The 22,407-nt window shown below is 54.2% G+C and overlaps 1 protein-coding gene across 2 annotated transcripts; it reads right to left on the bottom strand.

Moving 5' to 3' along the window:
- Positions 1-9,829: 9,829 nt before the first annotated feature.
- Positions 9,830-15,046, bottom strand: LOC104049024 (C-C motif chemokine 19-like). Of its 2 annotated transcripts, none has more exons than XM_064438229.1 (4): positions 11,720-15,046; positions 10,979-11,099; positions 10,681-10,861; positions 9,830-10,361 (listed from the first exon to the last, which is right to left on the bottom strand). In XM_064438229.1, the coding sequence occupies exons 1-3, from the start codon at positions 11,784-11,786 to the stop codon at positions 10,696-10,698; spliced, it is 354 nt and encodes a 117-aa protein (XP_064294299.1). In that variant the 5' UTR covers positions 11,787-15,046; the 3' UTR covers positions 9,830-10,361; positions 10,681-10,695. The 2 variants fall into 2 exon arrangements, with proteins under 2 accessions (XP_064294299.1, XP_064294298.1); XM_064438228.1 differs by having other exon boundaries at positions 9,830-10,366.
- Positions 15,047-22,407: the final 7,361 nt, after the last annotated feature.

Genomic DNA, 22,407 nt, shown 5'->3' on the forward strand with positions numbered 1-22,407 from the left:
TCCCAGCAGCCCAGCCACACTGGGAAAAGCTTGTTTGGTGGCAGAAAAACCCAACCCAGGCTGCCTTCATTCCCAGTGAGCATGGGGCCAGCTCTTACCTTCCTGGCAAAGCTGGCATCCAGCTTCTCCTGGAGGCGAACCACCCATGGGGCTTCGAGAGGTGCACAGAGGCGCTTGCCTTTCATGGTGATGAACCTGCCAGGCCAATGGGGAAAAAATCAAGGTGAGGTGAGCAGGACATTCTGGGGATGCTCCAGAACAGCCCAAGGTCTCACCCACTGCCTCCTTCACTGCCCTCCTCCATCTCTACCTCAGGATGATTCTCTTCCCTGTCTTTTGTCCCAAGTTTTCCCCTCCTGGCAGGTCTGTCCTGCTCTGATTGAGCCTCTGATCTCCACAGTCTCTTCTACAACACTCCCTATTCCTTCACCCACAAACCCAGCTCAACATCCCTCCTCCAGCCTGCTCTACCTCCCTCCCTGCCTCCCCACAGGGTCCCTCCCTTGGCCATCACCATACTGGGGCTCTTACACAGCAGCCGGGATGTTGCAGCCATCCTGCACCAGCTGGAGCTGGTATTTCTGCACTATCCGCGATGGGATGGGTGTCTCACTTGTCCGCAGGCAGCAGTCAAGGACATTGTTTCTGCCATGAACTGTAGGAAGAACACACCATGCAGGCTGAGGTTGCTCTCCCCAGCTTGGCTGTGCCTTCACCCAGCCTCTCTGGAGGGTGCAGGGGCTGTGGGGCTGACACAGCGGAGTGGGGCAGGATGGTGCTGACCAGCAATACCTTCACACACCACCCCAGCTGCACATGCAGGAGGCAGGAGCTTTATTGCCCCCATACCCCAGTGCCAGGAGATCTTTGCCTCCTTCCAACAGAAAGCAAAGGAGGTGAGAAACAGCAGATTGGTGGAGGGCAGCCCTTCTGCATGCCTGGGTCCCTTCCACACCCACAGGGCCAGCACTGGCCAGCAAGCAGGGCAGGATGGGGGTCTTCATCCCCCCACTTCATGATGCTGGTACACTGAAGATGCCCATTCCTGAAGGGCTGAGAATGGCTTTATCTGTACTTGCAGCTTGTTTTGCAGCTACCCCAGCACCAGCCCACCCAGCACCCATCAATCCTGTGACAGCTGAGGGACACAGCTGTCTACACTTCACTGTGGGTAAAGAGAGCTTGGTCACCCTCCAATCAAATGCTTTAGTCACTGTTAATGCCCATCAAGGCTGGCAGTGTCCAGCGATGCCTGTAACCCCACGCAGCAAGGTGTGGTGCAACACCACAAGGTGTCTGGACCCCCCAGCTCCCCACAGCAGAACAGAGGGCCCGGTGTCACACACCCAGGCAGCTGTGACCTGTGCAAATCCCATGTTCAATGCCAGCAGCCCCTCAAACATGGGCTTTGCCCTAACACACACCTTCCCTCCTGCTCCCAACCCCACCACTTGCCCCCAAGCTGCCCATCCCAAAGAATGCCAGGGATCCTCCCTTGGTATGCTGGGGAGAATGGGACCAAGGTAATCTCAGCCCAGCGTGCACAAGCTGGGCTAGGGCACTGGGAGGCAGGATTGCTCCACGGCCTTTTCCAAGCGAGTTTTCCAGCCCCGTGCCCTGCAGGCTCCTGCCTGGACTTTGAGCAGGACAGAGTCCCTCTGGGGCAGGTTACAAGCAGAGGACACAGGAGGTCTGCGACAGAGCCCCAGCCATGGATCCCTCTAAAAGTCTGCTGGACATGCAAAAGAGAGCAAGAAACTGGATACTCTCCCTTCTGCAAGAAAGGCAGCCTGGGAGGTTCCATCTTACCATCCAGGATACATCCCAGTGCCAGGAGACTGAAGCAGAGAAGATGCAGCCGCTGCATTTTGCTGCTGAGTCTGGCAGAGGATGGGCTGGAGGCAACGGTGCTCCGGGTAGGAGAGGTGAGCCCTGCACAGCTTCCCTGCACTCTGCCACTGGTGCTACCCACCACCTATTTATCCTTCCAGCCAGAGGCTTTCACTTTCTTTTAGAGAACTGGCCGGGGGCGGGGGAGGGGGGGGGGAAGGGAGTTGCAGCAAGACTTGCCACAGGCTAGATTTTAATCTTTGAGCAATTCCCGAATATCCCAGCTGCTTTCCCTGCAGCCAGCTGCTCTGTGGTCCCAGAGCCAAACATCCTCCTGTCCTCTTCACTGCCATCACCCAAGGCACAGGGACTGCTTGTTAGGGTTAGAGCAGTTCCAGGGTCCCCTCACCCTGCAAAAGCACCCCATGGCCCTGGGCTAGCACATGGGGAGGTTTCCCTCCATACATTTCCCACCTCTGAGACACTACCATTAGATATCGTATAGGGTCCACCCAGTGATGCTGGGGGGAGAATTTGCCTCAACCCCAATTTTTAGGTATATATCAGTACTGGGATGACGCCTGTCTTCCCCTGAGCACCCCTATCTGGTTATCTGGTTGCAAGATTCTGGCTGTCTCCCCCTGCCCTCCCCATTGCCTGTGTGTGGGGCACATCTGAAGCTGGTGGATGGAGGAGAGCTCAGCCAGCATGCTCCACTCCAGGGCCATGATCTTACATACCAAACGACAACCTGGTTTTCAGGTGTCCCGGCAAATGGACTGTCCTGGTTTTGGCTGGGATACAGTTAATTTTCTTCCTAGTAGCTGGTACAGTGCTGTGTTTTGGATTTAGGATGAGAATAATACTGATAACACATCGATGTTTTAGCTGTTGCAGAGCAGTGCTTACACAGAGTCAGGGACTTTTCAGCTTCTCATACTGCCCTGACAGCAAGGAGATTGGGGCTGCACAAGCAGCTGGGAGGGGACACATCTGGGACAGCTGACCCAAACTGGCAAAGGGATATTTCACACCATATGACATCATGCTGAACAAAAATCTGGGGCAAGTTGGCCAGGGGAGTGCAGCCACTGCTCAGGAGCTGGCTAGGCATTGTTCAGCAGGTGGTGATCCATTGCATTGTGCATTGTTTGTTTTGTATATTCTATTATTATTATTATTGTTGATATTATTATTATTATCCCTTCCTTTTCTGTCCTATTAAATGGTCTTTATCTCAACATTTTAAAAATCTTTTTTCTGATTCTTTTCCCATCCAACTGCGGGGGGGGTGAGTGAATGGCTGTGTGGTGTTTAGCTGCCTGCCGGATTAAACCACGACACAGGCTCATGGCCAAAGGCAGCTACAGAGCTCCCTGGAAACAGGTTTTCTCAGCACAAGAGCAGAAATCCCCCACGAGGCAGTGTGTATGCCATGGGGTGCCAGCTGCTCACCAGCTGCGTGGGCACTGCAGGGACTGAAGACCAGTGCTCCCGCTGCAAGCTTTCACAGGAGCGCAGGGATGGGGGCTGTTTCTCCTTAGGATAGTGACTCACCATCGTGACAGTGCCACCTGCAGTCTTGTTCCTTAACCAGCCTGCTTCAGCCCTGATACGAGCCATGTGGGATGCCAAGAGCAGTGAGGTTGTGCGGCCCAGGGAAGGAATGGTGAAGGGGGTCTCACTGCTGTCAGCAGCTGCCTTGTAGGGGTTTGGAGACATGCCAGAGCCAGGCGCATCTTGGAGGGGCCAAGGGACAGGGTGAGAGGCAGCGGCAGTGGTTGCACCCAGGGAAATTCCCATAGATAGGAGGAAAAATATTTCCCCACAGGGTGAACAAATTCTGCAGCAGGATCTCCATCCCTCCACCCTTAGCCTTGTTCCAGCTTTGGTCTGTCCTGGCACCTTGGTGGAGAGTGCTGCACAGTCCTTCCACAGGAGTGATTTCTACCCGGGGACAAGACACAGGGCTGGGACCCAGGGACCTCAGTGGGTCCCTCTACCCCTCTCAGCAGTGGAAGATAGTGAGTTCTGCCCCTTCCCTGCTCCACAGTAAGAAGCAAGAGGACACTCCAGCCATGCCACCAGCCAAGGTGCTCCATCCCTGCACTGGCACAAGCCTCACGTGTGGAATGGTCTCCTCCATCCAGAGAGCATTGCCTCCAGCCGCTCCTGTGTCCTGGCAAGCTGGTGCTGCGCCAAAGGGCTTAGGCAGAGGCAGGTGGGCAGGATGAGCTACACAAACAGGATGTGCCAGCTTAACTTCAGTCAACACCTGCCGCCTTCTAGCACTCACAAGCTATTAGAGAGAAATCTTGGCTGGCGGAAAGGAACTGAGGTGGCAGAGGATTAGTGTCAGTCATCCGCCCCAGCCTCCCTGCAGGTTTGGGGATCCACACTGGCTCTGGGACCCGGTCCTCACTTGATCTCCCTAGGGTGCTGCCAAAGAGATGCTACAGCAAGGAGGACAATGGCTTCTTGTTGCTGATGCTGGTGTCCAGACCTCCAGGTGCAGCTGCTCCTAACCCAGGGCTGCCTCCTCCATTGGGGCTGGACCGACAGCCTGAAGCCCCCTGCAAAGAGGGGTTCCCAAAAGCAGAGCCCTGACTCACTGGCGAAGGATGCTGGGGGTGCTGCCTAATGGCAAACCCTCCTTGCAGTTTTGGTGGTTTTGGCATCTACCAAAGCATGCCTGAGGACTGGCAAGGGGTGCTGGGTGTCCCATCCTGCGGGACCCCCCTCCAGGCACTTCTGGGGTTCTGGTCATCGCGGCAAGCAGCAAGGTGCTCTGCCACTTTCCTTACACAAAGGCCTCCCACCAGGTGTTGGCTCCCAGCTGGCCACACACTGAAAGCAGCATCTCCAGTGTTGGGTAAACCCCTTAACCCCCTCTGGCTGCAGGGGACACCCTGCCTTTCACTGTCCACAGTCCCTGTTGACACATGGGCAGGAAAGAGAGACTTTGCCTCCTCCCAGCAGCTGTCTGGGTGCCAAGTAGGTGAAAGCACAGCTGCTTCAGTCACTTCTGCTCCCTAGAAGGGGCACTGGAGGATGAGGAAAGGGGCTTTCCGCTCGTGTTGTGAAAGGGGAATGTGACGGGTTTCCCCCCTCTACTGGGGTCAGTGGGATTTCTAAGAAGAGAGTGGTCATCTCTGAAGTGCATCCCTGCGACATGCAAGGAAGTTGCCCCATCCCATTCTCAGGGCTGAGCCTTGGGGACCAGAAGAGATGGCAAAGATGGGGAAGAGAGGATGTTTCAGGGTCCAGGCTCTTCAGAGGCACACGCAGACAGTGCACAGGCCAGGGATCTGGTATGGTTTAGGAAGAGGGGAGAGCATCATGTGTGCTGACTCATTTAAACCTCATCCAGGGCAATTTGGGAGTGCAGGAGCTCCAGTCCTGAGGACAACACAGGCAGTGCAAAGCATTCCTGAGCACTCATCCCTGCATAAGTCTCAGTAAAGCAGTTGTTTAAAGTTGAAACTGTGCGGGGGTAGGGTGTGTGTGTGATCCCCATAGGAAATATAACATTTGAAATCTAAATGGGTTATGTGAGTATCACTTCCATCCCCAGGCTCTCCTAAGGGAGCAGCAGCCACGCTGCCACCCTCCCAGAGACCTGCCGGCTGCAGGAGCCCCTGGGGCAGCTGCTCCCTGGGGTGCCTTGCAGTGCTCAGCTTTCCACCTCTGAGCTACAGATCTGGAAAGGGCAAATGGGGAATTTCAGCAAATTCCAGGCACAGCCAGTCCCTGAAGCACGATCTGGCTGGGCTGCCTTCACCTCATTGGGAAATACTGGGCAGGCATTGCAGTTGTTTCAATTTCCCCTGCATCTCCCAGCACAAGGGAGCCTCCTGCACAGCTCCTATTGCAGCCCCAGTCCCAGTGCAGCATGGGTACTGGGGCCACCTCCAGCCCACGGGGCTCAGGATCCTGCTAGATCTCCTATAGCTGAGGGAACCCAGTCAATCTGGTTTAAATGAAATTAAGGAAAATCAAAAATCAAGCCATGACTTTGCCCTGAGGGAGTAAAGATGTCCCAAGGGTCTGGCTAAGAGGGATGCAGAAGATGCCAATTCCTGCTCACTTAAAGGTCATCTCTCCCTAATACTCATTGCCTTCAGTGGCATTGATGTTGAAGTCACCACAGGTGATGGGCAGCACAGCCAAGACCCTTCAGCTGGGTCCCACTCAACTCCACCCAGGCAAGCACCCATCTCCCCAGGTCCCTGCAACGCACGTGTCCCTCAGCATTAACTCTGAGCTGCACAGCCTCCCAGATGTGTGCTTCCTGTAAATGTCAAATGTCCTTGGACACACTATGATGACACTGAGATGGCAGAAGCCAGGTGGGATGTCCCCAGCCCTGGCTGCTGGCCATCATGCTGCTTGTCTTCAGGACTTGTAGGAGGGGATGGCTGAGGAACAGCTTAGACACCTGTGCAAAAATCAGTACTTGCCATCTCCCATGAGGCTTGGCAGGAAGGATGCCCAGCGAGGCTGCACCCCAAACTCACCTGTGGACAGAGGTAAAAGCACACAGGATGGACCAAAAGCCCTGAAGACTGCTGTCTTTCACTGCTCTGTTGACTTTTAGACTGACACTGGGCAGAAGAGGCTGTGGGGTTCTTGTTCTGGTGCAGCTCTGGGACACGGATGATGTTGGCCCGGCTGCAGGACATCCTCAGAGGAGGGCAGGTGCTCTTCCACCACCCATTGGAGAGCTGTAGCCCAGGAGCAGGTCTGCAATCCTGAGTGGGATGGGAGGCAAGCGGAGGGATATGGGGGTCTGGGCAAGTGGGATGAGGACCATCAGCACAAGGACACACCTAAGCTGAGGGGCTCCACCCAGCAGTATGGAGAATGGGGGAAGGAGGGCACTTGGGAGCTACATGTAGGCAAAGGAAGGGTTGAGAAGAGGCGCTGTGCTGGGGAAATCTAGGAGAGGATGGATGTCAAGGGATGGCTGGGACTGGGAAATACCTTGGAGCAGGAAGCATGGGAGTCCGTATTGCCCCCAGCCGCTTCCAACTCCTCTCTGCCCACAAGACTGTGGCAGACCCCAGGAGGGCAGTGTTGGTGGAGAGAGCACCAAAAAACACCTTGGAGCCTCAGCTGGAAACCACAGCAGCTCTAACACCCACACAGCCCCAGGAACAGCCCTTGGCATCTGCAGGGCTGCTGTAGCATAGCCGGCTCCTGCTTCTTGGGAACAGCATGGGGCAGAGGGACAGACCCAGTGTACATGTCTCCAGGTGAGCCTCACTGGACCTCAGCCCAGAGTTGCAGCCCAGCACAAGCCCAGAGCACCATCTGCGCCAGCTAATAACTTGAGCTAATCGTTTGGCCTGGGTTCAAGACTTCCCGTTTTTTTGGCTGCACTCTGTGCTTTCTGTGCTGCCTGGCTACGTTCTGCTGTCACCAAAGCCTTTCTGCTTCGGGGTGGCTGAGCTCTCCTAACTTTTGCTCTGTGGTTTTCTTGACTTCCCTGCAAAATATCTGGGGGTGCTTGTACAGCCCTTGCACACCCATTGACCCAGCACACACTGCATCAACCCTGCCCTGCCTGTGCACGTGGGGCAAAGCAGCGTACCCCCTGCTGTGGGGTACGACTGTGTGAATCCTCCTCTGCTGCTTCACTGCGGTGGCATCACTAGAGCACCTTCTTCACCTCGCTCGTCTCAGCTGGGGTCTGTGGATTCTACTCTTCTGTGGGGAAGGGATTTTTGCCTCTGCTGCATGCTCCAGATAGTAGCCAGTAACCTCTCCCTTCAGCCTCTCAGAAGGGATCTCCTCAGAGGGGTTTCCCCAGTGGCACCTCACCCTGGCAGCACTGCGGCCACCTGCCTTGCCAGCAAGAGGCTCCCACTAACCCTGACACCTTATTTTCCTTAAAAGCAGCATTCTGTAGGAAAGGTGGAAGCTGCGTACAAACACCCGTGTGTGTGTAGGCACAGGCACATGTGGGGCTGTTTCTGTGCATCGGTGTCTGTGCTAAAACGCATACCTTCCTGCACAGGTACCAGCGCCCAAGCGTGGGATGAACTCCAGTGCTCTTCCACAAGCCCTGCTTTTAGGGTAAAATTTAGGGTAAATTAGAGGACCCTGATGTATATGTTTTTTAACCTGTCTGAACCTAAGGACCACCTAGCATCTGAATGGGAAAAAAACCGCCTGTGTGATGTTTACATCTGCAGCCACAGAGACACCAGGATACATTTCACGTGCTGGCTCGATCCTGCCGTCTGCTCATGTTTTGCTGTTTGTGGTTGCAGACGTTTTCGGCTGGGCCTCATTTCTAGGGGGTTTTTGCAATCATTTCACAATCCTCTGACACCACGACCAGCACAAGGAATCCCACAGAAGGCAGGTCTGGCTTCGCAGTGCTGGATGCAGTGCGTCCCCAGCAAACACAGGGCTGTCTCCAGCCCTCCTTCAGACCCGACTGACTCCCAGTACGTGGGTGTCAGTTCCCAGGCTCTCAGCAAAGCCAGGGCCAGAGCACAGCATCATTAATAACTTGGTTTAATGCTGTTTTCCCAAAGTAGTGGGAAGCAGAGAGCCCCTGCCTTGAGCAAGCAGTTCTTGGCTGGGGAGGCTCGGCCGTGAGCAAAAGACGCCATGTACAAAACCATTTTGTACCCCTGTGTTTGCTGGCATCTCAGGACCTCTCAGTGGGGATGGCTGAGCAAACAGGACAGCTTCACCTTGCTGGGCAACATAGCTGCAAGAGGGGGGACTTGCATGGTCCTGCTCCCTGTCCCAGCAGCTCCCTGTCTCCGGGGATGCAGTGCCAAGGGGGGCTGCAAAAGCCAGGACCTGGGGGATGACAGTGTGGGGGGCAGGAGAGCAGCCCCACATGCAACCCTTCCCACCCCACCAAAGCCCATCACAACAGCCAGAACGAGTGAGTTTTGTTGTAAAGGATATATTTTATTGTTTTGCATTCTGTCCAAAAGCCAGTCTGGCAGACTGCCACATACTCCCATGTGGAGGAGGGGGCAGCACGGAGCCAGGTCAGCTCCTGTCCCATACTCAGGGCCAGTATCTTGGACTTCACAGTTTCCTTACACAGTCTTAAAATAATAGACCTAAATGCCTGCCTAATAAAGCAATCAAGCCAGATAAATGTGCTTGATAGAAATACTAAGCTACAAGCTTTAATCCAGCAAACACACAGCCTTTGCTGATACTGTTAAGCCTTGCAGATCCTATTATTGCAGTTATATGACTTAATAGACCTTTACTGACCAAAGTCCATGTCTGGTCTCTGCAAGCAGAGAGCACTGTGACTGCGGTACAGCCCTTCAACTTGCTCCTTCTCAGCATGCTGGAGGGGGTTTGCAAGCACAGGGAGATGCCATTTCCCTGCCAGCCCTGTCCCAGGAATCTGTTCTCCCTCAACTTGCAGTCTCACCTTATGCTGTCCTCCGGTTAGCGAATTTTCATTTTACTAAAGGTTTGGGATCAAGCTGTTCTCAAATGGCTGCGTGTCTGCAATGAGTTTTGCAGTCTTCCCCACCTGCACAGCCTCATGTACTGTTTTCAGCATGTGGGCTTTTCAGACTTGGGAAGAAAGTATATGAGAGGGGTTTTTTTTTCAGAAAACTAAGCATTTGGATTAATAATATCTGAATCTCCGACAACAGCAAAACCAAGCGAGTTAAAAGGATAAATTTCACTAAAATGAAAAATCTGTTCTGATTTCATTGCAATTTTCTACCTAAGGAAAAAAAATCAAAGGGATGAATACTGACTGTATTCCTCCAAACTACACTGCAACAGCATACTGTAAAAGCCAAAGGGAAAGCCTAGAACAGCCCAGACATACAGCCACCCTGTCACCCCTGCTGTCCCCAAACTGTCCCTCTCAGCTACTATTAATTGCCCTGCAAGCAAGTGCCCAGCAAGCAGCCAGAGCAGGACCATGGGGACATGGGATCTGCCTCGCCCTCCACAGCCCTGCAAGCCAAAAAGGAGCAAACAGATGAGAGGGAAATGAAACGCAGCCGTCATTTATTTGGTAGGAAAATAAGAGCAACCTTCCAGAGAAGCCAGCCTGCAGCATAAAGGGTACTCTGTGAAGCACAAGGAGCCAGAAGTAGAGCCCTCCAGGAATACTGAATGAAAGCACAGTCTTTAAATATAAATACAAATGTATAAAATCCCCTCCCAAAAAGTCATAGGAAAAGCTGCCATCCTGCCAAGCTACAGAAATCCCCTCTGGCAGGAAGGCTGCCCACTTCCCCCTCAGGGCCATGGCTCAGCTCCCACACAGGTCCAGGTCTCCACTGGCATGGCCATGGGGCGAGCAAGGACCTGGGTGCCTCCTGCTGCTGAGATCACCCAGCCGGTGCGGAGAGTCCTGGCTGGGGGAATCTCTGCAGCAGGCACGGCAGCGCCGAGGGGTCTGCGGAGCAGAGGGCAGTCCCCTCGGCCAGCCCCGTCCTCACCCCAGGGCTGGCAGGCAGGTGGGCGGTCTGTGGATGTCCATTGCCGGGCGGTGGGTCGGTCATCGGTGGGGAAGGAATCTGTTCTAGAGGAGAGGAAAGCAAGGAGGGGGTGGTGAGGTGGGGAGGGTCTCAGCAAGAGCACCCGCCCCAGCCAGGGTGCCGTTGCCTGGCATAACGTGCCTTGCCCGTCCCCAAGCATTGCCTTTCCTCAGCAGCTCCAGAAAGAAAGCTGATTTTAAGGTAAGCACAGACCAGAAGGGAGCTGTGTCCTAAGCACCTCACACTCCAGCCACAGCTGTGACAACCCTCCCAGGTCTGGCACCAGGAGCTGGATGCCCACCCTCCCACAGGAAAGGATCTGGGATGGGGGGCAGCAACCTCACCCCCCCCAACCTACCTTTTCAGGCCTGACTTAGACCTGCTGCCTCTTCTGCCGCTTGGGTCTGCCCCCAGGACGTGGGGAACGTCCCTTCTTGGGCTTCTTGTCATTCTTCACCTTGTTCAGGTTCTGTATCAGCTTCTGAATGGTAGGGTCATTGGGAGAGGCGCAAATTTTCTTACCCCTCTTGGTGGTAAACCTGGGGGTGCACGCAGAAAGGTTTGCTGGGGGGGAGGACAGGGGGGAGGACACAGGGAGGGACAGCTTGGCTGGAGCCAGACTGCTCCAATGGTCCCAACCATGGTGGGGTACTTACACGACAGCACGCAGCATACATCCCGTCTCAGGTCCCTGGTGGCTGAAGGACTTCACCCACCTGTGAGGGATGGGTTTCTGACTGTGCTTCAGGCAGCAGTCCGAGGCCGAGCTACCAATGCCTGGAGGCAAGGTGGAAAATGTGGGCTTTCAGACCTTCACCAAGCCAGAGCACTTTCCCAGTCCTGGGGGAGTACGGCACGGCCGGCTTGGTGTCGTTCATGGGAGAGATGCTGGGACAGCACGTAGGAGTGGGAGCTCTCAACCCCAATACCCAGTTGCAGCTTAGACCCTGCCCTGGGGTTATGTGACACCAATTCATGTTGGAATTGGTTGTGAATTCATAATGAATTAAAACAATTTCACTGCCAGCAGAGGGAAAACTGAGGCAGAGGTAGGCTCCTTGCAAAGGAACTGAACCTTGTTCTCCTGCCTGCACCATTCAACTTGGAGTTCTGCTGCCCGACCACCCACGTGCACACACACGCACACATGCTCTCAAGCCAAGCAAGAAAAGCAAAACCACACATCAAGCAGGCATGCACATACACACACACACACACCCCCACACACGACTGTACTGCAAACCCCACACCCCCAGCCATGTGCACACTCAAATGCGCCACAAATACCCCCCGTGCACTGCAACTGTACCACACCACTCAGCTGCCTGGAGCAGCGGAGCACCCATCCCCTGCCCCATCCAACCCACAGGTGAGCACGAGGGCTTCGTGCCCCTCACCTTGAGCCTGAGCCATGAGGAGGGTAGCAGCCAGCAGGAGCAGTGGCAGGAGGAGGCGCAGAGCCATGGCGGGTGCTGCAGGTGCTGAGCTCAGCAAGGCTGGGGAGCAGGACACACACTGCTGCCTTGTGCCGAGGCTGCTTCTATTTATCTCTGGACGCTTTGCTTTCGTTTTCGGCCAGCCTGGCAGGCAGCCCACCAGCCAGCAGAAGGCTGGGTGATGGAGAAGTGGGAGGGTGGGGGATTCCTGTAAGCTGTGAGCCCCTCTTTACCGACATGTCCTGTCTTGTTCCTAGCTGCCCATCACAGAAAGAGGTGCCAGGTGGGGGGCAGACCGGAGGCACAGTTCCCATCATGGCTAGATGAGTTTGTGGGCTCTTGTTTCCTATCTGGTCCTGCAACCTGCCACTACCTGCTCTCGGTGGGCTCGGTGTTGCTGCTTGCCTGTTTTTTTTCCCCAGACAAGGACCCTGGCGGGTGGCCAAGAAATTAGGCAAAGCGAGGAGTCAATCTGTTTTGCTTTGCCATCTCATGCTTTGCTCCTGAGCCAAGCCACCCACTCCACAGGTGAGAAGGGGCTCCAGGGTGACCTCACATCCCAGCCCCCTGAGCCTCCATCCCTGTCCAGCTGCCTCAGGGACCTCCCCAAAAGCTGAACACATCTGTAGGGCCTTGATGTGCCAGGGCTGGACTGCAAATGGGATTGGGAGAGATAGCACAGTCCATTGTGCATTGATGCTGATGCCAAATTGTGGGGAGCTGAGGACGAGTGAGGACTTCAACTGGTTGGAGGAATGGGCTGATGGGAACCTCCTGAGGTTTAACACAGACAAAATGTGAAGTCTAACAGTGGGATGGAGTGGTGCCATGCAGCTGGCAAGACAGGGGCTATGCAGAATTGGACACAGAGGCGCTGAACAGGCGCCCTCAGGGCACCCCTGTCATGGCAAGGTCTACCCAAAGAGAAGGCCAACGTGGCTAGATCAAGCCCTGAGCAACCTGGTGAAACGCTGGTCCTGCTCTGAGCAAGGAATGGCTCCATGTTTTCATGTGCTTGCCAGAGCATGGTCCGGAAGAGATGAAGGATGGAAGTTTCACAACCACTTTGGGTAACCTGTTCCAGTGCTTGAAATGTTCTCATATTGAAAACATTTCCCCCCCTATTTAATTGGAATTTCCATTGCTGCATCCAATGCCACTGCCTCTCACCCTGCCCGAAGGCCACTCCAAGAAGAGCTGGGCACTGGTGTCTCTCCAGCCTCCCCAGGCAGCCAGCAAGGAGCCCCCTTCACTGTCCCATCCCCAGCTGCAGCAACCCACCACTAACAGCCCCTCTTCGCCTGCCCTGGCCTCCAGCTACTTGGTCAGTCTTGCTCCCACTGCTTGTGTCAGCCATGTCCCAGGAGCCCCAACAGGACACAGAGGTGTGATGGGGACTCCCCAATGCCACTGGGGTCTGAGCCCCCTCCCCAGCTCCACTGCCTGAGCGCTGGGGTGTAGCCCCAGCACTTTTTACCAGTTCCTGATAAGGACCCTCATAAACAGTTATCAAGGGCAATGAGTAAACCAGGGGGAGACCAAAGTCCCAGCTGATGTAGAAAGCAGAACTGTGATAAGATGCCCAGGCTCTCGCACCCCTCAGCAGGGAGAGGGCAACACTGGTGTCATGGTGGGGATGCTCACCAACAACTGCCCTGCAGCCCTCTCCCAGGCAAGGAGACCGGCAAACTGCAGTGGCTCGCTGAATTCCTTGGGGACAAGTTGGGTGCCTGGGGCAGTGTAGGATCCAGAGCTGCACTCCTGTGGCTTCCCCCATCACCTGTGCAAAAGAGAAAGGGAGCTCCCATGCTTGGGAGTACCCATATGCCCAGTGCCCAAAGGCAGGGAGGCAGCTCCCCATGCACTCATGCAGCACTGAGGTCAATGTGGTCTCAGGCAGCCTCCCCTGGGGCATGCAGCAGGCACAGGCCATGGGCAGCAGCAGGTTACCTCTGGGTCCATCTCCCCAGGGTGTCTGGAAGCATGGGGAACAGGTCCCTGGAGGCATCTTATGTGCTGTCACCCATCCTTCCAACCCCAAAGCTCCAGTGGCATCAGGACAAGGCAAGAAAAGGAGACCCACACTGGCTCTTACTGCCTTTGCAGCCTTTATTTCTGCAACTTCTCCAGGCAGCAGTGCCCAGCTGAGCACCTGGTTGAACCCTTGCCCTTGGCACATCTGGGACACTGTCCCATTGCAGATCCATGTGCTGGAGAAGGTTGGGGACCACTGATCCAGTAGCCATCCACCCTGGTGAAGTGTCTCCCAGAGCCCATGAGGTATGAGGACAAGGTATGTGAAGGGAGGGGAAACATGTCACAGGTTGCCCCCAGCATAGACCAGTCCAGCCCAGGGCTCACTCCACCCCTGAAGGAGCCCAGGAGAGCTCCGGGGACCCAGTACAAAGCTTAGCGCCCTTCCTTGCTCAGTCCCAACCCCAGCCATGGCAGCAGGCGCCTGGAAAGTCCCTGGCTCTCTGCGTGTTTTCAAGACACCGCAGCAGCATCCTCTGGCCGGAGGCCAGCCCCAAACACGGTCTGAGCTGCTGAAGAGGGTCAGGGCACGTGTTCCCTTCACAGGCATCAATCCTCAGCAAGCCTCTGGTTACTGCAATTTGCACCCCAAAGAAAACAGCCAGCTGAGCACACCCTCACTTCAATCCCTGCAGGGAACGTGGATTGGAGAGGTCCTAGGAGGGAACAAACTAAGGGCAGGGGTACTTGGCCATTGCTCTGGCTGAGCAACTCAGACACACCTGTGTGCCTGACCAGCAATGCCTCATGGAAACTGGCATGGAGGTCCATGCCCCATCTCCCCTCCTGCCTCCCTTCCCTTAGAGCCGCCAGTTCATGCCTTTCTCCCCACGTGCCATGCTCTATCGCCTGTGCCCCCAGCTCAGGAAGAAAGCAGGGAGCTTTGGCAACGAGAGAGGGGTGAGCACCCCTGTTTGCAAGGGGGTTACAAGGCAGACTGAACTTCTAGGATAGAGAGGAGCTGCCAGGGGTGGGGGGTGGAGGCAAGGCTTTTTAGGGCTCTCCAGCACCAGCAGCCTCCAGCAGCTGCTCAGCCAGGCAAAATTTCTTGCACGCACCCACATAAACCTATTTCTCACCAGCTTGGGGTCCTGCAACCTCCAGCCTTTTCCCATATCTCAGAGGTACAGGATGGAGACAGACACAGGCAGTGGGACACAACAAGGCAGCATGACCTTCTGTGGTGTCTCACCTACAGGTAGCCCCCCCTTCTGGACCCAGAGTCTGTGTCAGACACCTTACAGAGCCTTTGAAACAGGGCTTTGTGCAGTGGTGCCTCCAGCTACTCCCCCATGCTCAGGTGGACCAGCTCCAGCTCTCTGTGCATCCCTGTGCTGGAGGGACCTCCAGACTGTGGGAAGAGGGGAGGGTGTCCTAGGCAGAGACTACAGAGTTCCCATACATGGAGTGTGCAAAAACAGTGAGACCATAGCAAAAGTCACCAAACCACCTTGCTTGTGAACCTTCCCCAGGCAGTGAAACCACTGTGGGAGCTTGTAGGGACTCACTCAAGGCTCCATCCCAAATGCTTCCCACGTTCACGCCCCACACCCCAGCACCAGAGCCTTGAGTTTGCCTACAAATTACTTCCCTGGCTGCCAGCATCTCAGTTTCCTGGCATCTCACCCTGTAATGCCAGGAGATCCTCTCTCCTGACCTCAGAGCCCTCTGGTCATCCAGCTCTGTGCTGCCCTTCAGCCCTGCTTAACCAAATGGAGGGATTTGCTCCCCAGGTGACTTGGGGCTGGGAACAGAGGCTCCCTGGGTACGCACACGGACTGAAGGCATCAAGGGGAGCCAACGAGGGTGACTGGGAATTTCCAAATCCTTCTGGATGATGCCTCCAAGTTAAAGTCACTGCTAACAGGAACAGGGTCGTACAGCTCTGCTCAACCCTGCTGACCAGAAAATTCCTTCCTGCAGAGGCCCTGATTCCCAGGACCCAGCACCGAGGTAGTTTGCAAAGCCCAGTGTGGAAAACCCCCATGGCTGGGAAGGGGAGAGGGCTGCCTGCCAGGCACACCATATAGAAATGCCATATAGCAAAATGGTCCTCAGGAAGCAGGAAAGAATTGCTGGAAGCTGACGGCACACGAGCCAGGCAGGCTCCCCGCTGGATGCTGCACCATCCGCCGGCATTCAGTGAGCCTGATGGGAAGAGCAGGATGATCACAACATGCTGGGAAGGGCAGGGAAGCCAGGTCCCCAGGAGTCCCCTCCCTGTGCATGGGCGCAGAAGCCAGCTGGCCTTGGAGAGGGTCTTCGATCAAGAGACGTTCCCCCCACTCTGCACGAATGCCCCAGGTGGAAATTTGGTTTCTCAGCTGGGTGTGGGTACAAGGAGTTAACCCTTTGGTTGCTCAGCTGCTTTGGGGCAGTACAGGCTCGCCGCTGGAAAAGCGCAGGGGGGTACTGAGTGGGCTGAAGAGGAACCTGAGCAGGTCCTGTGCTGCAGCAAGATGCTGTCCACCTACAGCATCCTCTGCGTGGCATGCAACGCTGCCCATAGCTCTCCCTCAGATCTAAATGCAAGGAGATGGACAGGATCAGTGTTTTGTCTCCCTGTGGAAAGCACATGGTCAGAGCTGCTCAGCTCTCACCCTTCATTATCCAGGCATTACCCAACAGACAGGATCCTTTGGGACTGGGCTGTTGTGAGTGTGCACATTTGTCACTACGTCACCAGGAAATATACTGAGTGCTGAAAGGGGTGATAGCTCAAAGCCTGCCCCTCCATGGCACAGCAGAGACCTCTGTGGGGTCACCGAGGTTCATGGTGGAAAGGGGACACAATGAGAGGCTCCTGCTCTTGGCGGATTTGCTAAGCCAGAGAGAAGCAGATGCTGCAGGGAAGAGTGGGTCAACTGGTGTTTGCATAACCCTCCAGAAACTGGGCCCCTCTCAGTTCTTCCACCAACCACAGTCACAGCCCTCCCCCTTCCACTGAGGAGCACATCAATCCTCCATCCAGAAATCCCATAGTTCCTTGTACAGCAGTGTAAAACTCAGTGGAAACAGCTGGCGCCAACCCAGCCTTCACTGAAAGTGGGGATGTAACAAGTCATAAATCCTCTCATGGCAAAGTGAGCAGAAGCCCCCAAAGCAAGGCACGGCATGCATGCCAGCCGAGCCAGCAGCTCCGCATAGTATGGAACGGGTGGGTTGGCTGGGCTCTGTCTGAGCAGGGATGCACATACGTGTATGCTTTGTGCAAAGGCATCATCCTGGTGTGTGAATTCAGAGACTCAAGAAGCTGCTGGGAAAAAAGCTGGCTGAGTGTTGCGGGAGAGGAAACTATTCCTTCTCCATCTCAGTGCTGAGAGACATCAGACTTTGTACTTGACACCAGGCAGAGCTCTGCTGCAGACACCCAGTGTCCATCCAGCAGCCGGCTCTGCACCACACTTCTGGCACGAGTTCTGCTCCATGGGCTGGAGAGCCCAGATTCAGCCTCTAGAGCAAACAGCAGCTGGCACATGCAGCAAGCTTATCCAGACAGGGGAAACAGAGAAGGAGAAATTAAAGACAGTGAACGGAAATGAAGCAAAACATGAGAACGCTCTGGAGAGTTTGCAGAAGATGTTAGAGCAACAAGTAAACTAGTAACTGGATATGCTTCAGCCAAGACTGAAAAACACCAGAGGAGGGCTCTGCTCCTGGTGGTGGCCCAGCCAGCTGCTCTAATTGGGGAAGCAGCCACCCAATGCCCAGGCAGTGGTGGAAAATGCAAAAGGCAGAGCAAAAGCAAAGAGAAAGGAGGTGAAGCATCACAGGGCTAGATGCTGCCAGGCACCTCCTGACACCCAGCAGAGACCCGCCACATTGAGTGCCAACTTCATGGGCCACGAGCATCTGGACTTGGCATCAAAGGGAGCACTGGTGCCAGGAGGGCATCCCAATGGCTCAACTCTTCCCAGCAGCCTGCACAGAAAGGAAAAGCTGCTGGAAGGCATGGAAATGGGAGCCGAGTTCCGCACTGCACAGGGCAGGTCTCATCCTGCCCAGATATAATGAAAAGATAGGAAGAAATTGTATACTCCATACATAAATATAATTGGCCATTAACAGTAATACAGAGCAGCAGAGCAAAACAAAAGAGTCGTCAAAACCCTGCAGTAGCTGACTCCACCATGGGCACAGCACTTGAAGACATGAGGAGTGACCTGAGGGTCATTTTGGCACATGGACAGACAGGATTGATGCAGAGAGGATGCCCTGCACTACCAAGGAGACTGACGAGATGCACAGAAACCGAGGCACACAGAGCGGGGACTGAGCCAGGTGCACCGAAGACCTGGGAATTCAAGAATGGCCATTTGACATGGCCACCAAACTGGTCTCCAGGAGGAGGCAGAGGGGAAGAGGCACCCGCCAGGGTACAGAGAAAATAGTGTTTTGAGCCATGACTCTGAGATGCCGCAGCTGGACGGCAAGCATCGCAGCTCTTTGGTTCAGCGGGTGGCTGCAGGTGGTGTGTGATGGACTGGGAGCAGTGTGGGGGGCTGGAAATTCCCTTTGGGGCTGAGGATCAAGCAAGACGGCTGTTCACAGCATGGGAAGAGCTGCAGGGCCAGAAGCCGGGAGAGCTCCCGGCATCATCTGCCTGCCAAGGCTCTGGAGACACATCACAAGGATGGAGGCAGGACACACCAGCCCACTGAGACAGAGGAACTCTGGACTGTGGGAAGTACCACATGGGCCAAGGCAGATTGCTCATACATCTGCCCAGGTCAGAGAGGAAGGTTTGGGGCTCTTCTCCAGAAAAGATGCCAACTTTCTCACTGTTTTTCAGCCAAGATGCTTTTTCTAGGGCAACTTGGTCTTGTGGAGTGAGAAGCAGCTCGTCATTTATGAGTGCAGGACATGTGGGCCAGGTTCCTCCTGAGCTCTGACCTGGTGGCATCCCCAGAGCAGCCTGGAGCTCACTAGGGACTGTGGAAATGCTCTGCAATACCCACAAGTGCCTCCAGTTCTCCATCCTTGGAAAGGATCCTGCCCATTGTGGAGTATAGGGTGGAGGGTTTATCTGATATTTCTTGTTCTGGGGTGTCCCTCATGGAAACTGGATATTGTAGACATGAGAGACCTTATAATCGTAGTTACTGTGAGGAACAAACTGTTGGCCATGGCCAACCAAATAGATGGAGAACTGCTTACTACGCTCTGGTCTGTCCCTGAAGCTTTGGGTCAGTAAATGTGCCTGATGAGTACTGCTGAGGGGCAAATCTGGTGGGAAAAAAGGTGTGTGCCTGTGAAGGCTGCACCCCAGTCTCTTGCCCCATTAGACACCTACTAAAGCTTCCCCAGTGCTATAAAGGGGAGGTACTGTATTGGATATGCCATATGAGACTATTTTAAAATCTCTTTATAAATCCCTCCTCATCCTTTTTTCAAAGCCTTATAAATTTTTTTTTTCTGAAGGGGTGACTCCAGAGCTAGATGGTGTCAGCAGTGGTCTGCTGGTGTACGAGTGCACAAGCATATATCAACTCCAATACCCTGTTTGCGATTTCCCAGCATTAGTGCCAGCCACACTTTTTCTAAGTGAAAATTATTTTGCCTGCTGAAACTACTGAGACTGGACATAACGATGGACAGCACGGCTATCTGGGTTGTGCTTATGGAAGAGGAATTGACTTGATCAATAATGACAGTGGGCTCAGTCAACGATAGCTCCTGGCCTGTGGTCAGACAGGATCAACATAACCATTGCTTCTGACCTTGATGTCTATCAAAATAAAGATCCCTGACTATTGTATTTTGGCTAGCGTCTATGTCAGAAGGAGGTTGGCTTTTGCAGTCTGTGCTTGCAGTGATTCCACCTGAGGCTTCCACAGCATCATGGGGAGAACTGGAGTGGGCTGGTGAACCTTTAACCAGGGAATAGAAAGGTGTTCATGTGGGATATGGCAGAGGTACTGGTTTTGGCTGGGTTAGGGTAATTTTTGGCACCTAACATGGGGCTTGAAGGGTTCGAGATAATGATGGATTTGATTGGAGCGTGCTAGACTGAATTTATAGCTAGTTTAGCTACTAATTGGAAGGCTCCTGTGCTTGCCATGAGGCTTGCTTGCCTTACCGTAGAGTCTAGTGCTCATTAGTGGCTGCTTTTTGCTTTTGCTGCTTGCCATACTGCTTGCCATCTTACTGTGCTGTGCCTGGGAGCACACTGATATCAGCAACGGCCAGGCGCCTGGGCTGGCAGATGGCCTGGGCATCGCTGCTGTTCCTGTGCTGCTGCACTGGGCAGGCTGGAACTCCAGCGTGAACTCAACTTGAAGGGACTGTGGCCTGTGAATAAGTCCACACCAGAGCAGGTACACCTCAAAGTGTCTGTGGCCACAGATACATCCATGCTGCAGCAAGTACACACTGAAGATCTATGGCAATGTATAAGGCCATGACAGAGCGGCTATGCTGCTAGAGGGATTGCAGCTATGGGTAAGGCCACACTGGAGCAAGGACACCTCTAAGAGCTTGTGGCCGACCGATAAGGCCATGCCAGAGCAGGTTCTCCCCTGAAGGCACTGTGACCCATGGAGATAAGTCTATGGAGGAGCAGGGGCAAGGGGAGGAGTTCATTGCAATGTTAAACCTGATGGTCTGGTCCACAGGGACCAGAGGGTAGAGATTGTCATAGATGCACCTTTATCTTGTTGAAACCCATGGTTTGAATTGTGTGTTATGGGAATTGCTATAGCAGGAACCACCTGAACCAGTGGAGGACTGGCCTTACAAGAAGCACTGCAAGTGCAGCAGTGACCCGACCTGAGCTGGCTTTGGTGCCCAGTAACTCCACACAACACACCACCTCTCCTGTCCTGAGCGACCACCAGAACAGATGGAGCCCAAAATCATGGGCTGAATGAACTCAGTGGACATTTTGTGGACATTTCACATGGATGGTCCATGGACTAGTGGAACGATACCTGTGTGTAAATCAAAGGATGGGAGGGAATGTGGTGGTTAATGAGGATGTATTGGATGGTGTGGGACCTCAACATGACATGAATGCTGTGCAATAAGGGGTGGAGAATGTGCTGGTATTATCTGGGATAGAGTTAATTTTCTTCATAACAGCTAGTATGGGGCTATGTTTTGGATTTATGACCAAAACAGTGTTGATAACATAGGATGCTTTAGCTATTGCTGAACAGTATTTGCAGTCTCAAGGCCTTTTCTGCAAGCTGGGGGTGAACAAGGAGCTGGGAGGGGACACAGCCAGGACAGCTGACCCCAACTGACCAAGAGGATATCCCATATCATACAACGTTGTGCTCAGCAATAAAAGCCGGGGAAAAAAATAGGAAGGGGGGACATTCAGAGTTATGGCATTTGTCTTCCCAAGTAACCACTACACGTGATGAAGGTATTTACTTCATCAGCGTGATGAAGGCTTTCCTGGAGATGGCTGAACACATGCCTGCTAATGGGAAGTAGTGAATGAATTCCTTATTTTGCTTTGCTTGTGCATGCAGCTTTTGCTTTACTATTAACTTGTCTTTTACCTCAAGCCACAAGTTTTCTCACTTTTACCCTTCTGATTCTCTTCCCCATCCCACCTGGGGAGGGGAGTGAGCAAGCTGTAGGTTCAGCTGCTTACTGGGGTTAACCCATTACAGCAGATCAGATTATTTTTAAGTTAAAGCTGTGCTACCCCTGGGCTGTGGTGAAATGCTGAAGCCACTGCTGTGAATTGTTTCTGGGACACATCCTGCCCAACGCAGTGTTAAACCTGAGTCTAATGAGGCTCTGATGAGTGGGAAGAAATGGGAATGGGCAGCTAATGATCTGTCTCTGGAAACCCATGGGAAGGTTTGGATCTGGCCTTGTCTCCCTGTTGAGTGAAGAGGGAAACCCAAGGGACATGGGATGGACAACATCTGCCAGAGCTGCGTCCTGAAGGGCTTCAGGGACTGTGGTATTTCTCTGTACAATCAGGTATCAGATGGGAGGTAGTTTTGGGCAGTGGAGACACTAGCACATCCTGAGGATGCTTTCCCTGCCTATCGAGTAATGCCAACCATATCATCTGGTCTTGTAAACCTCCTTCTTACTTCTGTAACCTTGCCTTGGTGCAGCCATGTGAGGGTTTGCAATTCTGGCAGCTGTCAAATGGCCTGGGGTGGAGCCCTGCACAGATGGGAACTGGGACTGCAGAACTTGTGGTATTCTTGGAGGAGATAAATACCCCTTTGTGGCTGCAACCACAGTCAGTCACTTCTGGGGGACACAGGACAGGGCCTGGATTTAGTCTCATCTTGCCATCCCTGAGCTCCTCCAGACCTCTGCAACGTGCGTGGTCTGCTCTGCTGCCAAGGCGCTGGGATGGGACCCGTTGAGGGGGTACGGTAGTGTATCTTCCCCTCCTCCTGATGCCTTAGCCAGGCACCCTCCAGGAGAGGCTTGCAAACTGCCTGGGTGACTTTCCCAGAGCTGCCATTGCAGGGTGTGCAGCGCTTTGGCAGATGATGCCGGGAGCTCTCCCGGCTTCTGGCCCTGCAGCTCTTCCCATGCTGTGAACAGCCGTCTTGCTTGATCCTCAGCCCCAAAGGGAATTTCCAGCCCCTCACACTGCTCCCAGTCCATCACACACCACCTGCAGCCACCTGCTG

Source organism: Phalacrocorax carbo, chromosome Z (assembly GCF_963921805.1).
Source record: "Phalacrocorax carbo chromosome Z, bPhaCar2.1, whole genome shotgun sequence".
NCBI lineage: Eukaryota > Metazoa > Chordata > Aves > Suliformes > Phalacrocoracidae > Phalacrocorax > Phalacrocorax carbo.